The sequence below is a fragment of the Xenopus laevis genome, chromosome 8S (genome assembly GCF_017654675.1).
Source record: "Xenopus laevis strain J_2021 chromosome 8S, Xenopus_laevis_v10.1, whole genome shotgun sequence".
In the NCBI taxonomy this organism is placed as follows: Eukaryota; Metazoa; Chordata; class Amphibia; order Anura; family Pipidae; genus Xenopus; species Xenopus laevis.
The window spans coordinates 2,781,031-2,793,680 of NC_054386.1; the positions used below are offsets into that span (position 1 = coordinate 2,781,031).

Consider the following 12,650-nt stretch of genomic DNA (forward strand, 5'->3'; position numbering starts at 1 on the left):
ATGGCTAACAATGGCTACTCCAGCAGAATTCTGCACTGAAATCCATTTCTCAAAAGATTTTTTTATATTCAATTTTGAAATCTGACATGGGGCTAGACATTTTGTCAATTTCCCAGCTGCCCCTGGTCATGTGACTTGTGCCTGCACTTTAGGAGAGAAATGCTTTCTGACAGGCTGCTGTTTTTCCTTCTCAATGTAACTGAATGTGTCTCAGTGGGACATGGATTTTACCATTGAGTGTTGTTCTTAGATCTTCCAGGCAGCTGTTATCTTGTGTTAGGGAGCTGCTATCTGGTTACCTTCCCATTGTTCTTTTGTTTGGCTGCTGGGGGGGGGGTGATATCAGTCCAACTTGCAGTACAGCAGTAAAGAGAGACTGAAGTTTATCAGAGCACAAGTCACATGACCAGGGGCAGCTGGGAAAATGACAAAATGTCTAGTCCCATGTCAGATTTCAGAATTAAATATAAAAAAATCTGTTTGCTCTTTTGAGAAATGGATTTTAGTGCAGAATTCTGCTGACGTAGCACTATTAACTGATTTATTTTGAAAAAACATTTGCTTCCCATGACAGTATCCCTTTAATTATAGTCCACAAAAAAGTACTTTTCAGTAAATGCATAAGTGTTATTATAATATTTTCTGTTTTAATCCTCGGTGCCTTATTTCTTTATTGATGCAAAAGTGCAGAGGAGCAAAGGCTATAGATGATTTCCAAGAATATCTAATTAGGATACATTTTTGCAACTAAACCAAGTCCGTGGGGCTCGTTTGCATAAGATTAAGGCCCACAATTCAACTTGTATATTATACAATGAAAAATAAAGAGCCTGATGATGATGTGACAGTGATGATTCTCTCTTCACGTGTTCCACAGAAATTGTAGATGGCAATGCAAAGATGACATTAGGAATGATCTGGACAATTATCCTTCGTTTTGCTATCCAAGACATTTCCGTTGAAGGTAAGATTTTGAGCCGTAGGTGCAGTTCTTTCCACTCCCAGAATGGAGTCTGCCCTTACTAAATTAGCCTTCTTGTGTGTTACCCTAACAATTAAAGGAGAAGGAAAGGTTAAAAAGGTAAGCCTTATCACAAAGGTCTATATAAACACACCAGTAACCCCTCAAAGTAATGAGTCCTCTGTCAAAAGAAACAGCACATTTCTTTCCTTCTATTGTGTACTCATGGGCTTCTGTATCAGACTAACTGTTTTCAGCTTAAACCTCCAGGGCTAGGGCTTGAGCATGCTCAGTTTGCTCCTCCCCTCCCTGCTGTAATCTGAGCCCAGAGCTATAAGTGAGCAGGGAGAGACTCCGGCAGGAAGTGATGTCACACCAAGCTAATATGGCAGCTGCTATCCTAAACAAACAGAGAGCTTCTAGAGCTTTTTACTGAGGTATGGTAAAGCATTCTACATTCTAGCTTACACTATTGCAGCTAATCTATTGGCAATAAACTGCCTTTGTAGCTTTCCTTCTCCTTTTAGGCACACATGTCCTTTCCTAGCTTGGAATTGGTATCAAAATAACTCAATATATCATCCACACACATTTTAGTCTAGTGCATATGTGCTCTTTTGTATGGGTATTGCTGTTTGTGTACCTCATTGCGTGTTTGTGTACAAAAAACAGACACATCCTGATGTCTCCCACCAGACAATGTTTCCTAGTAGAGCTGTAACAAACAAGGGAATGTTTCCTAGTAGAGCTGCCCTGCTCCCGGGGTAATAGGACTATATACAAAATGTTTTATTTATTCAAAACAGAGCAGAGTGCAGGCCCCTCATTGCTACAATAACCCGTACAAAGCTTTTTTTGGAGAGATGTCGGCACTTGGCTACTACCCTGCAGAGAATCTGAACATTATGCACCAACTATATGTTCAATATTTGAAATGGGCAGGAATTCTGAAAAGTACTTCATTATGGGGTAGGGGATTTAAGGTCATTGTTACTTATAATGATATCAAGTAACCACATAATAGCTTCCAGTGTCTCCCTTTCAGTAGAGAGAGAAAATGCAGCACCGAAACATTGCCACTCTTTCAAGGGGAACTATCGCTAAAATTCAAATGTAATATAAGCTTCCTCATACTGAAATAAGAAACTTTCTAAATACAATCAATTAAAAATGATGTGCCGTTTCTAAAATAATCTAATTTATCTTTACTATTCCTCTCTCAGCATCTGTTTCTCTTCATTCTCTCTTCATGCAGCAGTTGGGTGTCAGATATTCACTGACAGTTAGATCCAATATATCTTATAGGGGGGCTCCTTTTGCCTAGAAGATGTATTAGAGGTCACTCTATTAAACTCACCAGACATCATGTCTCTCTACATGCAGAATTTGTGCAAAAGGCAGTTATTTTGTTACATTTTGTTTGTACTGGAATCAGTTATTTGAGTGACCTCTAATACATCTGCTAGGAAAGGAGCCCCCCTATAAGATATATTGGATCTAACTGTCAGTGAATATCTGACACCCAACTGCTGCATGAAGACAGAATGAAGAGAAACAGATGCTGAGAGAGGAATAGTGAAGATAAACTTGATTATTTCAGAAACGGTACAGAATTTTTAATTGATTGTACTTAGAAAGTTTCAGTATGACGAAGCTTATATTAAATTTTCACGATCGTTCCCCTTTTTCATTTTTTAAAATAGTTTATCTTTAACGCATGGTTTATGTCTCACTGTATGACACCACTTTTTTATATGAAAATTTGGGAACTTGTATGTGTGTGTTGGTGAATGTTACAATATATGTCTGTGTGTGTGTAGACATATATAAGACATTCATACTTTCTTGAACCCACCATAGACATGTAGGTAGGGGATATATAATAAATTGGATACCATTATACATTTGGAATTTTGGGGCTTATGACAGTTAGAGAGTTCATTGTCTAACCAGTCTGCTTTTATATCTTCATACAGAAACATCTGCCAAAGAAGGTTTATTGCTGTGGTGTCAAAGAAAGACTGCACCCTACAAAAATGTGAATATCCAAAACTTCCACATAAGGTCAGTAGCATTATCCTCTGTGACCCACCTAATCGTGCTGGACACCTTTTAGCCTCTTGCCAAAACGTAGCAGCCATATTGCTGTAGCATTAACCCTGATTGTTTGCTAACTGTCAGCTTGTTTCTTTTAGTTGGAAGGATGGTCTTGGTTTCTGCGCCCTTATACATCGCCATCGCCCGGAACTTATAGACTATGGCAAATTACGCAAGGTAACTATTTCCACACAAATGTATAATATGTATTTATTTCTAATAAATATGTAACAAAAATAGTTGTTATAGTTTACTGTGCCCTTGGTGTATAGTAGTGATGTGTGGGTACGACCCGCACCCGACCCTAACCCGCCCTTCCTCATTCCGTGCCTGGCTTTCGGGTTCCATTTATAGACCCATGGCCAACTTTCGGGTTCCATTTATAGACCCTCACCCGACTTCCGCGTTCCATTTATAGACCTGCGCCCAACTTCCGGTTTCCATTTATAGACCCACGGCCAACTTTCGGGTTCCATTTATAGACCCGCGCCCGATTTCAGGTTCCCTTTATAGACCTGCGCCCAACTTCCGGTCCCATTAATAAACCCGCGCCCGACTTCCGGATTCCATTTATAGACCCACGGCCAACTTTCAGGTTCCATTTATAGACCCGCGCCCGACTTCCGGGTTCCATTTATAGACCCGCGCCCAACTTCCGGTTCCATTTATAGACCCGCTCCCGACTTCCGGATTACATTTATAGACCCACGGCAAACTTTCGGGTTCCATTTATAGACCCGCGCCCGATTTCGGGTTACCTTTATAGACCCATGCCCGACCTGCCCGGCTGATGACTTCACAAAAGGGACGGGGCAAGCAGGTGCGCGTCTATAAAAATGGAAGCTGGAAGCCGGCAGTGCAAATGGGGGAGTGAGGTCGGCTGGAACCTCCCCGGCCCACTGGTAAACGGCCGACCCGCAAATCACTAATGTACAGATACACACATACAGTTTTATGCTAAATGATCTGTTTTTAATTAGTTATTAGACCTACAATGCATCTACCTAATCATGCGTTTTATAGTAAGTTGCTTTCTTTCTTTTTTTGTAGGATGATCCCTTCACAAATCTAAATACCGCTTTCGATGTTGCCGAGCGTTTCCTGGACATCCCTAAGATGTTGGATGCCGAAGGTAATTCTAATTTTTCTGAACTAATCTGTTTCAAAATGAACATTTAGGGGCAGATTAATCAAGGGTCGAAGTGAATTCGAGGGAAGTAAAAAAAAAAAAAAAAAAAAAAAAAAAATCGAAATTCAAAGTAATTTTTTGGATACTTCAACTTTGAATTCGATTTGAAGTAAAATCGCTCGAATATTCGACCATTTGATAATCAAAGTACTGTCTCTTTAAAAAAACGTTGACTTAAATACTTTGCCAAATAAAACTGCCAAAGTGATATGTTAGCCTATGGGGACCATCTACAGCATTTTTCTAAGTTTTTTGAAGTCGAAGTAAAATCGTACGATAAAATCGAACGATTTTACTTCGACCGCAGAATACCCAAATTCGATGAAAAAGTTTGAATTCGATATTCGCAGTATTTCAATTCGATGGTCGAATTTCAAAGTATTTTTTACTTCGAAATTCTACCCATGATAAATCTGCCCCTTAGGTTGTTTGGGGCTTACCAAAATTTTTTGTACATACCAGCACAAGTACTAAATCAGCTTTTGTACAGCGTATTTAATGACCTCTTTGTTTACGCCAGAGGCTTTAAATTCTTGAGAAAATTGGAATTGTTGAAATGAAAGGGGAAAATCTATTCCCTTTATAATCTCTGCCTATAACGGAGGGATTAGATTTCCTTTAAACAGCAGCGGTTTAAGGGTACGTAGGTGATGTGAGCGATTTGTTACTATTAATCTCCGCACAAGTGGAGCCTAGTGTAACAATTACAATCTTTCTTGGAAAAGACGTGTAGAGCTGAATGGTCAGATATACAATAGAAACAATAGAATTCTACCTGTATCTGATGATTCAGCACTAACAATGGCCCATGTTTGGGTCCCTTCAAAGGCGCCTGATGATTTTCCGAATCACGAGCCGACCGATCTCCAAGTCTTTTGCCGATATCGCTCGGCTCTTTTCCCACCATACACACACTGAATATTGTATGAAAATTTGTTTCGTACAATTTTATCTGTGTGTCTATGGCCACCTTAGAGGTCTCTTAACTTTCACACAACCCAGACTAGGGTGGAGATTATCAGGAGCCAATTAGCCTGCCTGTAACATTTTGGAGTGTGTGTGGGACCTTATTACCCAGAGGAAACCCATGTAGACAAAAGTAGCTTTTGAATTTATGAGGAATGTACATACAGGTATGGGATCCGTTATCCGGAAACCCGTTATCCAGAAAGTTACAAATATAGGCTGCTCCTATAGACTCCATTATAATAAATGAATCCAAATTTTAAAAATGATTTCCTTTTTCTGTGTAATAATAAAACAGTCGCTTGTACTTGATCCCAACTAAGATATAATTAATCCTTATTGGAGGCAAAACCAGCCTATTGGATTTATTTAAGGTTTATATGATTTTCTAGTAGACTTAAGATCCAAATTACGGAAAGATCCATTATCTGGAAAACCCCAGGTTCCGAGCATTCTGGATAACAGGTCCCATGTCTGTATAATAATGCTGTGCATTGTACAGTATATACGTTGATGCCTAAGCTTTAATATGGTCCATGTAATGGTTAACTGTAATTGAATAAGGTTTGGAACACTTGGACATAATTGGAACTCTCATAGGACAACGTTTCTGTTGTTTGTGAACCATGATTTCCATTACTCTCCTTCATTTCCTCTAGTCATTGTGTTAAAGGAACAGTAACACAAAAAACAAAGTGTTTTAAAGTAATGAAAATATCATGTAGTGTTGCCCTTCGCTGGTAAAACTGATGTGTTTGCTTCAGAAACACTACTATAGTTCATATAAACAAGCTGCTGAGTAGCAATGGCGGAAATTGAAAAACGACTATATGGCACAGGATAAATAATGGATAACAGATAACACCATTATGTTCTACAGAGCTTATCTGCTATCTGTTGTGTAACTTGAGCCTTTTCTCCTTTGAATGGCTGCCCCTATTGCTACACATCCGCTTGTTTATATTAACTATAGTAGTACTTATCTGTTATCTACTGTGTATATTGTGCTTGAATGGCTGCCCCCTTGGCTACACAGCAGCTTGTTTCTATAAACTATAGTAGTACTTATCTGTTATCTACTGTGTATCCTGTGCTTGAATGGCTGCCCCCATGGCTACACAGCAGCTTGTTTATATAAACTATAGTAGTACTTATCTGTTATCTACTGTGTATCCTGTGCTTGAATGGCTGCCCCCATGGCTACACAGCAGCTTGTTTATATAAACTATAGTAGTACTTATCTGTTATCTACTGTGTATCCTGTGCTTGAATGGCTGCCCCCATGGCTACACAGCAGCTTGTTTATATAAACAATAGTCATTTTTCTAAAGCAAACACAGCAGTTTTACTAGTGCAGGGCAACACTGCATTATATTTTCATTACTTTAAAACAATTAAATTTTTTGATGTTACTGGTCCTTTAAATCTTCATCCATTTAAAGGGGCAGAAATGTTTGAACTCAATTTACTTTATATTCAAAATGCCGAGTTGTTCATGCACCGTTGGTTTCTCTGCAGAAATGGTATAATTGGGGGAATACTGTCCGTCTGTAATGTTTTATTTGAATTCATCTATAATGAAACTGTATTAACAATAAGACATTTAATAAATGTAATGAAGGCATGGAAATATAGGCTGGACGTGTGTGTAATACAACGTGGCCTTTTGTATAGGAGTGACTTGTTATATGAAATCTCATCCCTGCCCTTTTACTCATTTCATCTCATTGAGTATATGAACATTCTTTAACCCTTCTCTCGACAGACATTGTTGGAACAGCGCGTCCCGACCAGAAGGCCATCATGACCTATGTCTCTAGCTTCTACCACGCCTTTTCAGGAGCCCAGAAGGTATCCCAGGGTCCCAACATATCTGCACCCACTTTATTTGCCCTGTTTCTAATGCGCAAAACTTTCTCTCCCTTTCTCAGTTTTAGCAACCGGATATTTATTCTTTTTGTTCCAAATACCTTCTCTCATTTATCAACCTTATGTTGCTCATCACTGTATCATGTAGTGATACAATTACTGTAATTCGATTTTTATTTCCTAGGCGTGTTCTAAACGCTCCTGGCCTAGAATGTCATCTTTAGAGATGCACTGAATCCACTATTTTGGATTTGGCTGAACCCCGAATCCTTTGCAACCCCTAATTTGCATATGCAAATCAGTGAGGGTAAAAGAGAGCTGCACACGAAGTGTGACAAAAAGTCACATGAATTTAAAGGGATACTGTCATGGGGAAAAAAACATTTTTCAAAATGAATCAGTTAATAGTGCTGATCCAGAAGACTTTTGCACTGAAATCCATTTCTCAAAAGAGCAAACATATTTTTTTTATATTTAATTTTGAAATCTGACATATTGTCAGTTTCCCAAATGCCCCTGGTCATGTGACTTGTGCCTGCACTTTAGGAGAGAAATGCTTTCTGGCAGGCTGCTCTTTTTCCTTCTCGATGTAACTGAATGTGTCTCAGTGGGACATGGATTTTACTATTGAGTGTTGTTCTTAAATCTACCAGGCAGCTGTTATCTTGTGTTAGGGAGCAGTTATCTGGTTACCTTCCCATTGTTCTGTTTTTAGGCTGCTGGGGGGGGGGGGTGATATCACTCGAATTTGCAGTACAGTAGTAAAGAGTGACTGAAGTTTATCAGAGCACAAGTCACAAGCACAAAGGTCAATGAAACACTTAGGGGCAGATTTAATAAGGGTCAAATTGAAAATTCAGTTTTTTTATGGTCAAAACTCTTAAATTCGAATTGGGAATTATCCAAACTCCATTCTGTTTTTAAATCGAATTTCAAGATTTATAATGGTCTGGCCCTTTAAAGGGATACTGTCATGGGAAAACATTTTTTTCAAAACACATCAGTTAATAGTGCTGCTCCAGCAGAATTCTGCACTGAAATCCATTTCTCAAAAGAGCAAACAGATTTTTTTTATATTTAATTTTGAAATCTGACATGGGGCTAGACATTTTGTCAGTTTCCCAGCTGCCCCAAGTCATGTGACTTGTGCTCTGATAAACTTCAATCACTCTTTACTGCTGTACTGCAAGTTGGAGTGATATCACCCCCTCCCCCCCCAGCAGCCTAACAACAGAACAATGGAAAGGTAACCAGATAGCAGCTCCCTACCTGGTAGAACAACACTCAATAGTAAAATCCATGTCCCACTGAGACACATTCAGTTACATTGAGTAGGAGAAACAACAATCTGCCAGAAAGTAATTCCATCCTAAAGTGCAGGCACAAGTCACATGACTGGGGGCACCTGGGAAAACTGACAAAATGTCTAGCCACATGTCAGATTTCAAAATTGAATATAAAAAAAAAATCTGTTTGCTCTTTTGAGAAATGGATTTCAGTGCAGAATTCTGCTGGAGCAGCACTATTAACTGAAAAAAACATGTTTTCCCATGACAGTATCCCTTTAACTAACCACATGGTGCTGTTTAACTAAATTTTGTAGGCAAAGTGCAAAATTAGTTGAGTGTCATTCAATGTATTTAGCACTGCAGACATCTCCTTACATTCTTTGCCTCACCGGGCAGCAAAGTGACAACAGCATTAGACTTGTTATAAAGCAGAATTCTACAGTAAATGGTGCAACTTTGTACCCGTCCATTCATTTCCCAGAAATCCATGAGATGTTACCTTTCAGTATTCTGTCTGCATTACACTCATCAAAGCTAATGTCCTATTGGTGTGTGTGCTGGACTGTTGCAAATTCATACCATGTTACTCCATACTCCTGTGAGTGTTTTATAGTTAGTCAATAAAAAAAACCTTTTTAAAGGACCAGTAACGTCAATTTTTTTTTATTTTTTTTTTAAATCGTTAGTATACATCGAAAAAAACCCACCAAGACAAATTAAACTTTAAAATCTCAAAGTCTTTATTAAGAAATAACTTGCCGAAACTCCTTGCTTGCGCTCCTCTTCAGAAAGTGATTGGGCGACGATCCATCGTGCGGCGCTCGATTTCCTCCCTGCCTTACTTATAGGAGATGGCCAGGGAGGAGAAATCGAGCGCCGCATGATGGATCGTTGCCATGTTGTCTTTTCTGAAGAGGAGCAGAAGCCAAATTTCAGTAAGTTATTTCTTAATAAAGGCGTTGCGATTTTAAAGTTTAATTTGCCTTGGTGTTTTTTTTTTTTTTTCTATGTATACTAACGATTTTTCTAAAAAAAAATTTTGATGTTACTGGTCCTTTAAAATGTATTTCCTCTTTTTTTTTACTTTATACAAATTAGTAAGGCTCTGTGTTCACTAGTGATTTTGTAACGGCTAAAGATTTGCTGCAATATAACTGCGGTTTGAGGTTAAAAACAAATATTTCAGCTGTAGTTCTGATATGACGAAACTAGAACTAGAACAACTAGAACAATGTAGTTGTGTCAGCTTCTAATAGCAATAAGTGCGTTTATAGTGGGAGGGATTTCAATGAATGTTCGAGTATTTGGGAGATCTCCTGCATATAATTAACTGTACCTGGTTCACAAAGCTCTACATCATTTTAAAAAATATTTCTTTTAATTCTTTTGTTTCTTGTATCTGCGAGAAACACTTTATTCTTGTAGCTGATCCTGGAACATCAAATAATCATATGGTAATGGAGCCAACCTGGACTCCCATAATCCTTCCATAATCCTTCCATCTCCCACCTTTGTCCTGTCTCTGGATCACTGATTTTCTGGGCTGGTTTTAGGGAAGGGGCATCATGGCCAGGAAATATTGTTGGGCAAATTACAGAAATAATTTTTTTAAATAATATTTATCAAGAATCGAATTTGCAACATAAACTTGCAATTTGAAAAAAACTTGAATGTCTGCTTATTTATGAAAAAAATTGAGAGTTGATGTAAAAACTCAAAACTTGTGATTTTATAAATTTCGAATTAAAACTTGAAAACTCGAATTCAGAAAATGGCTTGAATTTTGCCTAGGACAATTCCCATTGACTTCTACATGAACACGCCAGATTTTTTTTACAATTGAATTTTTACATTTTTTTTGCTTAAAGGAGAAGGAAAGTCGTCTTCCTACATTTGGGGGTACCAAATGTTCGGCACCCCAATTGATTGTATTGTGAATTATCAATGTTCGAATTTGGATTATTGTCATGATTTGAATTAGTTTGCACAAAAACTCACAAATTCAAATTATATTTTCAAAAAAGGAAAGTCTTCTTCCAATTGGGGGTGCCAAATGTTAGGTACCCCCAAGTGATTGTATTGACTTACCTGAAGCCCCGGGCTGGTGCTCCTATCGGCAATAAATTGCACCGGCCCAGGGTTATACCAGTGAGCACCACAGGGTGACCCTCTTCCACCTTCTTCTTTCTTCAAATTTCCCGGGGCAGACGCATGCGCAGTAGAACGAAATAGCGACTTTTTTTGTTAAAGTTCAGCTTTTCACTCTAATGCGCAGTCGCAGCCACGAGAAGACAGAGGAAGACGGAAGAGGCACCCCCAATTGGAAGAAGACTTTCCTTCTCCTTTGGTAAATACCAGACATTTGAGTTTTTGAAAATATAATTTGAATTTGTGAGTTTTTGTGCAAACTAATTCGAATCATGACAATAATTCAAATTCGAACATTGATAAATCACCCCCTTAGGGTAAGAGCACACGCTAAGATTCGGGGAGATTTTGTCGCCCGGCAACAAATCGACTCTTCTTCGGGCGACTGATCTCTCTGAACTGCCTTTCCGCCAGCTAGAATGTAAATCGCCTGCGGGATGGCACTCGGAGAGCTTTGTTTTCTGAAGTTGCCTCATGATGAAACTTCGGGCGACTTTGGGAAACAAAGCAATCTGAGTGCCATCCCGTCAGCGATTTAGATTCGGGCGACAAAATCTCCCTGAATCTTAGCGTGTGTCTCTGCCCTTAATGTTAAAGACTTGGGGGCAGATTTATCAAGGGTTGAAGTGAATTCGAGGGAATTTAGTTAGTGTACAGCAGTGGATCCCCAACCAGTAGCCTATGAGTAACATGTTGCTCTCCAACCCCTTGGATGTTGCTCCCAGTGGCCTCAAAGCAGGTGATTATTTTTGAATTCCAGGCTTGGAGACAAGTTTTGGTTGTATAAAGCCCAGGTGCACTGCCAAACAGAGTCTCCTGTAGGCTTCCAGTCCTCATAGGGGCTACCAAACAGCCAATCACAGCCATTATTTGGCACCCCATGGATATTGTCCATACTTGTGTTGTTCTCCAACTCTTTTTTTTACATTTAAATGGGGCTCACTGGTGAAAAAAAGGTTGGTGACCCCTGTTGTACAGGAATTATTTTCCTTTTGCTTCCCTCCCACCATTGTCAAATAGGCAAATACAAAGGGGAAAAAGGAAGGTATAGTATATAGTATAACTCCGCCGCTGCTGTTTTTGTCTTTAGGATCACAGAAACATTTTGGATGTTTTTGTCTGTTGTTCCCGTTATGTGGTGCCTGCGCTTTCCTTTTGTCTTTGGTCGTGGTTTTGCTAAATGAAAGGAAGTATTTAATTTGTGTTAATGAAAACATGAGTTAGTTCTGTCAGTGCAAAGCGCATCTCTTCCAGTTCTTTTCCTTTGGTGAAGACCATTAAAAGGGATGTTCTAAATCTAAATCAAGGGGCTGCCATTTTAAATTCCGAGCCATCAAGTTGATGTAACTTGTACAACTATTCTCTTATTGGTTCCTCCTGCAGTGCATGCTGGGATACCCTATTCTCACTATCCTGCTCTTCCCCCATGTGATATGTTGTGTATTCTGCACACTTTTCACTTTCAATCCTTTCAACTTCTTCTTTTCCTTCTCTGTACAGATATTATAGGGACGCTCAGGCCGGATTTGAAGGCTATAATGACCTATGTGTCAAGTTATTACCAGGCCTTCTCAGGTGCGCAGAAGGTGAGCTTTCCCGTGTAAATGACTTGCCTCTGTTCTACGACGCATAATAAACTATTTGCTGTCTATATACAATACACCTACATCTATTTAGTGTGGGTATTATCCCTAGTTGAAATGTAATCACCATAAAATATACTGGTATTATTATATCTGTATAACCCCACAAGTACTACACTTAAAGGAGAACTAAAGCCTAACTAAAGAAGTAGGTAGAAATGTTGTACTTTGTGTTTTGTGCTTCTGTAGCAGCCCAAGGCAACCACAGTCCTTTAGCAGTAAAGATCTGTGTCTCCAAAGATGCCCCAGTAGCTCCCCATCTTCTTTTCTGCTGATTCACTGATTCACATGCTCTGTGCTGCTGTCACTTACTGAGCTTAGGGAGCCACTCACAATATACAGTACACATAGAATAGAAATGTCACAATATAAGGCTGATTAGTAATTAATACACATAATTACTACATGGCAGCACAGAAACCAGTGCAATTAGCATCAGAATTGAATAATCAGCAAACCTGTAGCATCAGCTTATATTACAGCCAGGG

The 12,650-nt window shown here is 39.1% G+C and overlaps 1 protein-coding gene across 4 annotated transcripts in view; it reads left to right on the forward strand.

The window, feature by feature from the left end:
* actn1.S (actinin alpha 1 S homeolog) overlaps positions 1-12,650 on the forward strand; it is a 73,474-nt gene that overhangs the window by 34,004 nt on the left and 26,820 nt on the right. For 3 of the 4 annotated variants that reach the window (XM_018231947.2, XM_018231948.2, NM_001091370.1), the window contains 5 exon segments: positions 878-964; positions 2,938-3,025; positions 3,157-3,235; positions 4,109-4,190; positions 6,979-7,064. In XM_018231947.2, the coding sequence (XP_018087436.1) occupies positions 878-964; positions 2,938-3,025; positions 3,157-3,235; positions 4,109-4,190; positions 6,979-7,064 (422 nt within the window). 4 annotated transcript variants of the gene reach the window in all.